The sequence below is a fragment of the Pongo abelii genome, chromosome 13 (genome assembly GCF_028885655.2).
Source record: "Pongo abelii isolate AG06213 chromosome 13, NHGRI_mPonAbe1-v2.0_pri, whole genome shotgun sequence".
Classification (NCBI taxonomy): domain Eukaryota; kingdom Metazoa; phylum Chordata; class Mammalia; order Primates; family Hominidae; genus Pongo; species Pongo abelii.
In genome coordinates, this window is record NC_071998.2 from 87,667,477 (window position 1) to 87,679,508 (window position 12,032).

A 12,032-nucleotide genomic window follows, 5' to 3' on the forward strand; every position below is an offset into this window, starting at 1 on the left:
AAGTGTTTGGTAGAATTTACTGGTGATGCTATCATGGCCAGGGTTTTGCTTTCTCAGGAGGTTTTGGATTACTTAATCTCCTTATTAGTTAGGGGTCTGTTCAGATTTTCTATTTCTTTATGATTTAGTTCTGGTGTTTTGTTTTTCTAGGAATTTGTCCATTTCATGTAGACTATCCAATTTGTTGTCCTACAATACTGATCATTTTTACAATACTGATCATTTTTACAGTACTGATCAGTTTTATTTCTGTAGTATCAGTGGTAATGCCATTTTCATTTCTAATTTTAGTAATTTGAGTCTTCTTCCTTTTATACTTCATCATTCTAGCTAAAGGTTTATCATTTTTGTTATTCTTCTTAAAGAACCAACCCTTGGTTTTGTTCCTTTTCTCTATTGGTTTTCTACTCTCTATTTTATAAATTACAATAATATACTACTTGCAATTTTTGTATATAATAATATACAAAAATTATACTACTTGCAAACTACAAATTATTTTACAAATTACAATAATAATTTACATATTATAATATTTGCAAGTTACAATAACAAGTTACAGTAATAATATTATACAAATCATCTTAACTTACAATAAAACTAGCTTTTATAGTGGTCCCTGTATTTGCCTTTATCAGAAATCTTTATTTCTTCTTCTCAAATGGCTGTGTGTTACTGTCTAGTGTGCTTTCATTTCAACCTAAAAGACTCCCCCTTTAGAGTTTCTTGCAGGTCAGATCCAGTGATTAAAAACTCCCTTTTAAGTGTTTGGTAGAATTTACTGGCGATGTTATTATGTCCAAGGTTTTGCTTTGTCAGGAGGCTCTGGATTACTTAATCTCCTTACTAGTTAGGGATCTATTCAGATTTTCTATTTGTTTTTTGCAAGTTACAATATTTACAAGTTACAGTAATAATATTTTACAAATTATCTCATTACGATAATACTAGCTTTTATAATGGTCCATGTATTTGCCTTTATCAGAAAGGCAAATTGATTGCCTGGGCAAAGTCTTAATTTTTCCATTATTTTTGAAGGAGTTTTGCCAGATGTATAATTCTTAACAGGTTTTCCCTCACTTATGCATTTTGAATATATCAACCCACTGCCTTCTGGCCTGCAATTTTTCTGATGAGAGATCTGCTGACAATCTCAGTGGTATCCCCTGTATGTGGTAGGTCACTTCTCTCTTGCTGCTTTCAAGACTGTCTGTGGCATTATAGCTTGATTATAATGCATGTCCATGTGGGCCTCTGAGTTTATCCTGCTTGGAGTTTGTTGAGCTTCTTGGATATTCTTGCATATATCAAATTTGGGGAGTTTTCAGCCAAATCATCTGTCTGCTCCTTTATTTCTCTTCTCCTTCTGAAACTCCCACAATCTGTATCTTGGTCTACTTGGGTGTGTCTCAGGGATCCCATAAATTCTGTTCATTTATGTTATGCTCTTTATTCTTTCTGTTCCTCAGACTTGCTAATTCTTTAATGATTCTAGCTTCACACGCACTGATTCTTCTGCCTGCTCAAATATGCTTTTGAATCCCTCCAGTGAATTTTTCATCTCAGTTATAGTACATTTCATTTCCAGAATTTCCTTTTGGTTCCCTTTTATGTGTTCTTTTTATAACTGATATTAGCATTTTGTTCATAAATCGTTTCCTTGACTTTTCCCACATTTTCTTTTAACTCTTGGGTATCTTTAAGATGGTTATTTAAAATTTTTTGCCTACTAAGTCCACAATTTGATCTTTCTCAGGGACAGCTTCTGTGGATTTATTTCTTCTTCTTTTTTCTGTTCTATCAGCCAGGCTGGAGTGCAGTGGCATGATCTCAGCTCATTGCAACCTCTGCCTTCCGGGTTCAAGTGATTTTTGTGCCTCAGCCTCCAAAGTAGCTGGGATTACAGGTATCCGTCACCACACCCAGCTAATTTTGTTGTATTTTTAGTAGAGACAGGGTTTCACTATTTTGGCTAGGCTGGTCTCAAACTCCTGAGCTCAGACAATCTGCCCGCCGTGGCCTCCCAAAGTGCTGGGATTATAGGTGTGAGCCACCATGCCCGGCCTGGATTTATTTCTTCCCTTTGAATAGGCTATACTTTCCTGTTTCTTTGTATGCCTTGTAATTTTTCAATAAAAACTTAAATGTGATGTTTTGCCATTATATTTAAAACTACAAATACAGCAGTAATTCTAGAGATCAGTCTCCCCCTTTCCCCAAGGCTTGCTGAGCTTTTTTTCCAATATTCGATTTTTGTAACAAAACTATATTCCTTGTTTCTTAATTAACTAACAAAATAAGAGAGTTAAATAAATCCTACTACCTTCATACCATGTATTATTGTATAGTCATTCATTTATTCAAAAAATATCTATTAAGTGCCAGGCACTGTTATAATTGCTGAAAACAGAGCAACTTGTTAAGAATATAGTTTCCATAAAGACAGGCTCTTACAGTCTACGCTACTCATTGATGTATCCTAGAACTATATAGTATGCACCCAATAAATATTTGATGAATAAATAAATGCATTTCAATGTGATGTATTTGTAGAATTACTTATGAAAATAAGTTACTATACTTTTCATCTGAAATCAAAGGTTTAACTGCACTCTAAAAATAAAGGCAGTTTCGTGTTCTGACACATAAACTAAATGAATATGATCTGTTTCTACATATTCATATACTCATACTGTATACTATTCTTTAACCACCCCTAGAAACATACCTTTACAATGTACTGCAATGGCACCCTCAGCATTTTCACAGATATCCAGGAATTCTTTGACAATGGCATCAGTAGGGGTGCTGCCATCCGCAAAGAAAAGATCATGGTGATCGAAGCCAGCATCCGTAAAGCGTTTGGCATCATACATCCTTTTATTCAGACGAATAATGGTAGTAACATTGTGATTCTTAAAATATTGAATATAAGTCTCAGGAGAATGTTGGTGGTAGCCTACATAAAGAAATGCACCAGATCTTGTAAAACACATAAAGAAAACAATAGCTAATAGTTTCACCTGTAACTGAACGGAAACAGTATCTGGACTGGGAATTAAATACCAATTTGATTATAACTGTAAAAAACAAAATGAAAAGAAAGTTAAAATCCAGTCAGAATGATGTACTGAAGTGACCAAGTATGCTTAAATAATTAACACTTGGTCAAGCTTGGTGTAACTCTTTCAAGAGAAAATATAGGATAGATATTTTCAATAACAAAATGAGATTGATGCCATAATTTCACATACCACTTTCAAGTCTGGCTCTTGAATGAGGTCCACAGAAGGCAATAAATCGGTCTGGTATTATCCAATTTAAATCTCCATTTTCTGCTTTCTGCAAGGGGAAGACCAGCACAATTCGTTTTTAAATGTATTCTCCCCACAACCTCTCTACTCAAGACTGAGTCTCTGAAGGACTTCAAACTCATTTGCTTTAGCGGAAAAGCTGTTTACAAATTGCCATGAGACAGGAATCTCAATTTGCCCTGCTATCAGTATATCCAGGGAATGGACGTATATCCTGTTCCTAATCATCTTCTTTTAACAGTGTTTCATTGCTAGGGTATCAGCCCTTGGAATACAGAGCTGACTGCTGCCATACAAATATACTATTTGGTTATTTTATCTGAATCAATTCTCATTATAGTTGCGCTAATTAATAAGAAAGCAAGCAAGCTTTTCCAGTATAAGGAATCTGGGAACTTCCCTGTTTTCCTGAATGACTAACTGGCTTCCAACATGAGCAATCTTGACTCCACGAATAAACGGGGAAAAACTACCTACTTAGGTTTCTGGCTTCCCAACATTTACTTACTTACCTACTTACAGAGATATATCTTTCCACTATCTTCCTAACTATTTAATAAGGCAACCAATTTAAAAAGTTCATTTGTTCGTGATCAGTCTGACCAACATGGAGAAATCCTGCCTCTACTAAAAACTACAAAATTAGCCAGGCATGGTGGCGCATGCCTGTAATCCCAGCTACTCGGGAGGCTGAGGCAGGATAATTGCTTGAACCCAGGAGGTGGAAGTTGTGGTGAGCCGAGATTGTGCCATTGCACTCCAGCCTGGGCAACAAGAGTGAAACTCTGTCTCAAAAAACAAAAATTAAAAAATAATAATAATAAATTCACTGAACCCACCAGGAAACTCAAAATTACAAGTATACCAAGATCACAGTATGTCCCTACAAAAAAACAAATATAAACTGATATGTAAGACATGTTACTTCCTATTATTAGGTCCTTTGGATTGAGTTACCATTACTATTATAACATAGATACAGTCCAAATTTAACAATAATAGAAACTTCTGCCTTAATGAAATGGACAACAGAGACTTAAGTAGGAAGTAGAAGATACTTGATAGTGGAGAAGGAGAGAACTCGTGATTAAAAACAACAGATAAATTAGCTTTGAAATTGGGGTGTTTCTATGTGTACCTAAAAATGAGTAAGAAATAACAGAGTTTCTTGAATATCTACAGGGACCAGGCAGGTAACCCCAAACCAGTTTACTGGACTTAATGATCAACATGGGGAATCAGTCAGCCCATGTTCCATAATACAAAGGTCTAAACAGCCGGGTGCAATGGCATGCACCTGTAGTCCTAGCTACTTGGGAGGCTGAGGCAGAAGGATCATTTAAGCCCAGGAATTTGAGTCCAGCCCGGGCAACATAGTGAGACCCTCTCTCTTTAAAAAAAAAAGAAAAGGAAAGGTCAAAGCAGGAATGAGGGCAGCTGTTGCCAGATATTCTGATTTTAAAGTGAAATCAGAAATCTGGACTTTTAAATAACAAACCTGTGATCAGTTGTTGGCAACAACTAGATTTCACTGAATTGCTGATGCCACTAATTAAGATACACCCTGAATTCGGAGAAGGTGAAATAGGAAAAAATGGGCATTGTAGAATCAATGAATGACACTATCCCCAAATTTCTAAATACACTATAATAACTGAACTGGTGTGTGGGAACCTAAACAGTTCCCTGTGTCACCACACAGCTTTATGGAGGTGAAGACGTTTGTGGTGTGCCCCTGCTACCCCCCAGCCCAGACCCTCCAATCTCTATAGTAGTAACAGGGGAGTTACTTAGCGCCTATATTATTCATTAATAGCACACAAAGGCATCACTACAAAAGGAACAAATACCAACTAGTGTTTTTAGCAGTTTTGCTTACATAGACAAAGTAACTTGTTTCAAATGTTTAATGTTTTAAGGACAAGCACAAAAAAGGTCTTAATAACTTAGCTATATTCTGTAAGTTTAAGGTGCTAGTTAAAGGTATGCTGTACTTTAGAAATGGACTGCTATCAGAGAAGTAAAGACAGGGTTGGCCCTAATGAATCCTACAATGTATTCTTACATCTTTGGTATATCACAGAAACAACTGTCATTATTAACTGAAATTGAAAAAACAGTTCAGTTAAACGTAAGAGTTTGAAATATTTACTTTGGACATTGTGAAAAAGAATTCTCTGAGGATTCAAGATGCTGCCACATGAAGTGCTGCTGTTTGAGGAATCACCTCCCCAGTGCTGGGGAGCAAGTCTGCTCAAGGTAACTACAGCAGGGTAAGAAGACAGGAGGCTACAACTACTCTGGGCTGAAAAGGGCTTTAGCACAGTATCTTACTCATTCCCTATTTGGAGGATGAAGTGGTAGAATCAAATTATTTATTCTTTTTAAAAAATATATACTATGTTAAAATACATAGAACATACCTGTGGTTTTGCCTGGTTTATCTCTCCCTGGCCCTGTCCTATCTTTTTAAGAAATTTTGTGTGGTTGGGCGCCGTGGCTTACATCTGTAATCCCAGCACTTTGGGAGACCGAGGCAGGTAGATCCCTTGAGTGCACGAGTTTGTGACCAGCCTGGGAAACATGGCGAAATCCCATCTCTCCAAAAAATTTAAAAATTAGCTGGGCGTGGTGGCGCATGCCTGTAGTCCCCGTTACTGGGAGGCTGAGGTGGGAGGATCACTTGAACCCGGGAGGTCGAGAATGCAGTGAGCCAAGATTGCACCACTGCATTCCAGCCTGGGCAGCAGAGTGAGACCCTGTCTCTAAAAAAGAAAGAAAGAAAAATAAAATAAAATAAAATTGTTAGAAAATAAATTTTTTTTGGTCCGGCTGGTTTGATGGGGCTGACCCTGTGCCCCAGGCTCCTGGGATGGCCAGAGAACTAAGGCTGGCCAGAGTATTCCTTAGCCCTGCCCTGCCAAAGAACACAGGCTGGTGCAGAGATGGGCACATGATGTAAGTCACACCAGTGAGAGGCATTCCTGGGCCTTCTGATGGAGCTAAGATTACACTTTTCTGATCATTTTGCCAAACTGGCAGATCAAAGTTGCTGGTGGCCATCTGTATCACCACTGGAGAAGGCTGGCCTGAGAATAAAACTAACTTTAAGTCCAATTTCTGATTAAGTGTCTGAGCACCTGAAGGGGCATGCTAGAAGCCAATCCTATTCCTGGACTTTTAATTTATGTAATCCAGTAAATTTTTCCCTTTTTTTTTTAGACAGAATCTTGCTCTGTCGCCCAGGCTGGAGTGCAGTGGTGTGATCTTGGCTCACGGCAACCTCTGCCTCCCAGGTTCAAGTGATTCTCCTGCCTCAGCCTCCTGAGTAGCTGGGACTACAGGCGCCCACCACCAGGCCTGGCTAACTTTTTGTATTTTAGAGATGGGGTTTCACCATGTTGCCCAGGCTGGTCTCAAACTCCTGAGCTCAGGCAATCCGACCACCTAGGCCTCCCTAAGTGCTAGGATTACAGGCATGAGCCACTGCGCCTGGCAAATTTTTCCTTTTTTATTTAAGCTATTTGTGTTTACTTTCTGTAACTTGCAACAAGAAGTGTCCTGACAAACAGAAGGGTATGGCAAGAACAAAGATATTTTCCAGAGATAATTAGGTGTATAATGACTATTCATCTCATCTTATTCTATGCTAAGGGTTTTAAAAGCATCTCAATCACTGTGCGACAGCCATCAATACTAAAATACATTTAAACTAAACAGTATAAAGAACACACGGGGCACACTCATTCACTCTGGAATTGTGCATCAAAGGCAGAAATTCCCACTGAGAACTGGGACTGGAGAAATAGGGATAAGAAGATGAAGACTTGACTTTTTTTCACTCTATACACGTCTAAAACAAAACAAGAATATTGCTTCTATAAGTGAAATGGGTGATTAAGAAAGCTAAAAACAGGGCCGTGCACAGTGGCACACGTCTGTAATCCTAGCACTTTGGGAGGCCAAGGTGGGAGAAGTGCTTGAGGCCAGGAGTTCAACTCTAGCCTGGGCAACAAAGTGAAACCCCATCTCTACAAAAATAAAAATAAAAAAATTAGCCTGGCATGGTGGTACGTACCTGTGATTCCAGCTACTTGGGAGGCTGAAGAGAGAGGATAATTTAAGCCCAGACGTTCAAGGCTGCAGTGAGCCATGTATACCACTGCACTTCAGACTAGGTAACAGAGCGAGACTTGGTCTCTCTCTCTCTTTTTTTTTCAATTTAAAAAAAGAAAAATTAAAAACAGGCAGAGAAATTTTGGTCAGAGTACAAACCATCAGAGGATAAGTAAATTCTGGAGATCTAATGTGTGTACTGTATGCTTGAAATCTGCTAGAGTACATCTCAGGTATTCTCATCACACACACCAAAAGACTAAATTATGTGAGGTGATGAATATGTTAATTAGCTTGATTAGGTAATCATTTCATGGTGTATACATATATCAAAACATTACTTTGTACGTCTTAAGTATATATAAGTTTTATTTGTCAGTTATTCCCCTCAATAAAGCTGGGCGGGGGGAGGAAGAGCTGAAAACATGATCCTTGAAGACTTACTTCATAGTGTTCATATTCATCAAGGTTAAATGAGTTGAAATTAAGGAAGCCATACTGCATTGCCTAAAATCCAAAAGAAAGCTTTTAAGAACAAGGATGCAAATAAGAAGACAGTTTCCTACCCAATTTCAGAATACTAAATATCAGGGCCCCCCCCAAGAAAGTATTGTCATAATCAGATTACTTTCCATTGAACAGCTTTCAAAGGAAGTGGGCGGTGTCTTCTAAGTGCTTCTTTTATATGGAAATTAGTTATAACTATATGTAATAAGTTTGTTGTATTTTGTTTGGGTTTTGTTTGTGAGATGTGCTTTTTTATTTTCATTCACCAATCATCCTATCCATGTATTGTTAAATAATCATGCCTTGAAAGTAATCCTCTTCTCTTACCAGATCACCACCACCCCTGGTTGAAAATTCAGAAGTTTAGGATTCCAATATAATGCACAACCCAATGGTCTCTACATCGATAAGAAAGAGGAGAGAATCCATGGGCTAATTTATCCCAAACAAAACCCTCATACTTCATCCATATCTTCATTTTCAAATTCTTCCGAACAGTCTTTAATCAATGTTCCCTAAAGTAAACACAGCTCTGACATCAACACTAAATCAAAACTTTTGAGGAAAAAAAAGTTATTCTTTCCATAGGAATAAAACAAAAAATTTTCTGTCCTATCCTATAGCCTCACTCTGTGTGACAGCAGGCAGAGTATGATAACCAAAATAAGCAGAGTGTCTATTTTCTGAGACAAGGACAAACAGAGCTAGCAGCCTCTGAGAAATATCCTCCTGGCTGCTGATCCCTGAGCCAAACAGGAGGGAAGCAAGAATTCTTGATCCACAAGGTATTCTTGGTTCAAAGAGGGGGCTTTTGTACACCCAGTTTTCAAAAGTAAACTACCAAAATACAAATGTAAAATAAGAAGGCTAGAATACCAACTAAAAAGGTCTTCATTTTATATAGTTATTTAAACACTAATCCCAAGACTAAGTCAATCACAAAATTTATTTCCTTGACTGTAATATATTTCATGATTTTGGACTACAGCTATTCCTAATAGAATGAAACAATAAAAAAAAGTAGTTTATAAGGAATTCCTATTTTCCTTTGAATTTCATGAGGTGATCTTATTGGAAGTGGATCACACTGAAAACATAATTACATTGATGCATGTTTCTTCATATATGCAATATTCAAAATCAGTCACAAATAAAAAATGCTTACACTGAAAATCAGAAGCTAGTGACCCTTAAATAAAACTAAATATAGTGGCTGGGTGCGGTGGTGCACGCCTGTAATCCCAGCACTTTGGGAGGCCAAGGTGAGTGGATCGCTTGAGCTCAGGAGTTTGACACCAGCCTACGCAACATAGTGAGACCTCATCTCCACAAAAAATATAAAAATTAGCTGAGCATCGCAGAACAAATGAAAATTTAATTTAAAAAAACCCAAAATACGAAAAGGGAAATCTTTGACCTATCATACCAGCTAATTGACTTCGGGTACAATACCCAATTAAAAAAAAAAGCCAAAAAATAACAATAGAAGCTGGCATATGGTGTTATAATAGATCATTTCCAAACCCCTCAAAGCTTTACTTTTCTCTTTTTAAAGGTGAGTGTGCCTGCCTGCATGAGCCCACCTGGCAGGGGCTGCAACTGCAACCAGAAGGTACCATTTACACCTGTTGCCCTTTGGTCTCCTGATTTCCACCAGTGCCCTATACCTGCTCACACTGAGGGCCCATGGAGCCGCCTCAGAGCCCATGGCAACTACCCCAATCAGCTCCATATCCCACAGTCACTGGGCTCAAATCCAAACAAACTATGTGCCCATACCTCATTGATTGATACAGGGAAAAATGTATATCAATTAGTCTCTGAATTTGTATGCTGATTAGTTCTCTCGTTTTAAGACATGTCTGTCACAATTCCCAGCAAGCCATCATGTTTCATTATACAAGAAAGTAAACCTGGGTTCCTTTTGGCTCTAAAAGCACAAGTTACAGAAAGATGCTGTCAAAGGCTTATTTGATCCATGGGCTACTGATTTACCATTCTAGTTTCTCGTGCTGTCCTGACATTAATACCAGGACTTGCTGCACTGTGTAACCCCAGGGGACCCTGTTCACGTAGAACGTGATAGGGAGGGTGTCCCCTGTAATCAACACAGCAGCCCTGGTTATGACCCAAGGAATCACTTGGAAATAGTTTGACAAAGCAGCAGTGACCCACTTAGTTTCACATAAAACTGTATAACAAACTAATTGAGGCATTCAAATTCTGTTGAACTAGAAATTGAACGCCTGACAAAACAAAAATGAAGTGTTTGACAGTGACTGTTTTACGTCTGTTGTAATGGTATTGGCAGGAATCAGGTATATAGAATATACAAATCAAAGAGAACTTACCAGTAAACCAGTCATCTTTACTTTTGTTCTTTTAGATCATAATATACTCAAAACCAATTCTGGATCTAGAACCTAATTGTATAACTCTTATTTTCCCTGTTTCTTAAGTGACTTTTCCCCCAACTCATACATAGAAGCACTCAGAAATTCAGAATAAACTGTTTCCTGGTTTGGTCTCATTCTGACATTAGTTGGGAAATGGAGCACCTCTGTCACCATATACATCTTGGAAGAAACACTAACAAAAAGATCTTGGGAAGAAGGCCTAGTCTTCTTGGACCACATGTTAGTTCCTCAACACAACACTGGGTGCATCCTACATGTCACTTACCTTCTTTACTGCATGAAAACAGTCAAGAAGTGTAATGTAGAAATTGCAACTTCCATAGGCAGCATCTCTGAAACCCAAGAGTAATAAAATATAGATCAGTTAATTTTCTGCAATTACACTCACCTAAGACAAAGCTGACTAGAATTTAAAATCAAATGTATACTCTGAACCATTATCAAGAAGAAAAAAATCTTGCCTTTTGACTTTTAAATAAAAGATAAATCAATTACAAATTTCACTGCAGTTTCTACCTATTCCAATAGGTACTGTTTTATGGGCCTGGATCAATAATGACCACTTCCTAAATTTCAAATGTTCTCTCTGGATTATTTTTGGCTTTAATAGCTGAGCTACCTTCTTGAATTCAACAAATCAATACCTATCTCTCCTTCTAAAGGGGCAAAGCATTCGAATTTTTTCTTTAAACTGGAAAATACCATATGAAAGTCTTACTGGGAAAGACTGCTTTTTGATCCTGTAATAAATATATGTGTGTATGTGTGTCTAATTATACGTGTGTGTCTGTCTGTGTGTGTGTGTCTCCAACCAAGTATGACAGAAATATTGAGAAATCAAGGTCATATTTAAAATACTAGGTAGAAGGTCATAAGCATTTTGTTCCTATCATTATGCTAAAGACTTTTACCCATTTAACTGGGTAACTTCTGGGTTTTTTAAAAACTTTTTTATAGAGATAATGTCTTGCCCTGTTGCCCATGTTGGGGTGCAGTGGTGTAATCATAGCTCACTGCAGCCTCAAACTCCTGGGTTTAAGTGATCCTCCCACCTCAGCGTCCCCAGTAGCAAGGACCACAGGCATGTATCACCGCATCTAGTTAACTTTTTTTTTCTTTTTTTTTTTTTTTAAGCTAGAGATGGAGTCTCATTATGATACCAAGGCCGGTCTTAAACTCCTGGCCTCTGCCGGGTGCGGTGGCTCACGCCTGTAATCCCAGCACTTAGGGAGGCCGAGGCAGGTGGATCACGAGGTCAGGAGTTCAAGACCAGCCTGGCCAAGATGATGAAACCCTGTCTCTACTAAAAATACAAAAACTAGCCAGGCACGGTGGCGGGTGCCTGTAATCCCAGCTACTCGGGAGGCTAAGGCAGAGAACTGCTTGAACTCGAGAGATGGAGGTTGCAGTGAGCCGAGATCATGCCACTGCACTCCAGCCTGGGTGACAGAGTGAGACTCTATCTCAAAAAAAAAAAACAAAAAAACAACTTCCAAAAAACCCAAAAAACCCACACAACTGGCTGGGCGCAGTGGCTAATGCCTGTAATCCCACCACTTTGCAAGGCCGAGGCAGGTGGATCACAATGTGAGGAGATCGAGATCATCCTGGCTAACATGGTGAAACCCCGTCTCTACTAAAAATACAAAAAATGAGCCGGGCGTGGTGGTGGGCACCT

General features: G+C 38.4%; 1 protein-coding gene across 23 annotated transcripts in view; it reads right to left on the reverse strand.

The window, feature by feature from the left end:
* The window catches only part of CDC14B (cell division cycle 14B), a 129,335-nt gene that overhangs the window by 37,865 nt on the left and 79,438 nt on the right, over positions 1-12,032 (reverse strand). For all 23 annotated transcript variants that reach the window (XR_008509852.2, XM_024252552.3, XM_063714308.1 and 20 more), the window contains exons 6-9: positions 10,620-10,686; positions 7,875-7,937; positions 3,255-3,342; positions 2,729-2,959 (exon numbers count right to left, since the gene is read on the reverse strand). Coding sequence is in view for 22 of the 23 variants with exons in the window: in XM_024252552.3 (XP_024108320.1) it covers positions 2,729-2,959; positions 3,255-3,342; positions 7,875-7,937; positions 10,620-10,686 (449 nt within the window). In the remaining variant the exon portion in view is untranslated. The remainder of the gene's footprint in view (positions 1-2,728; positions 2,960-3,254; positions 3,343-7,874; positions 7,938-10,619; positions 10,687-12,032) is intronic.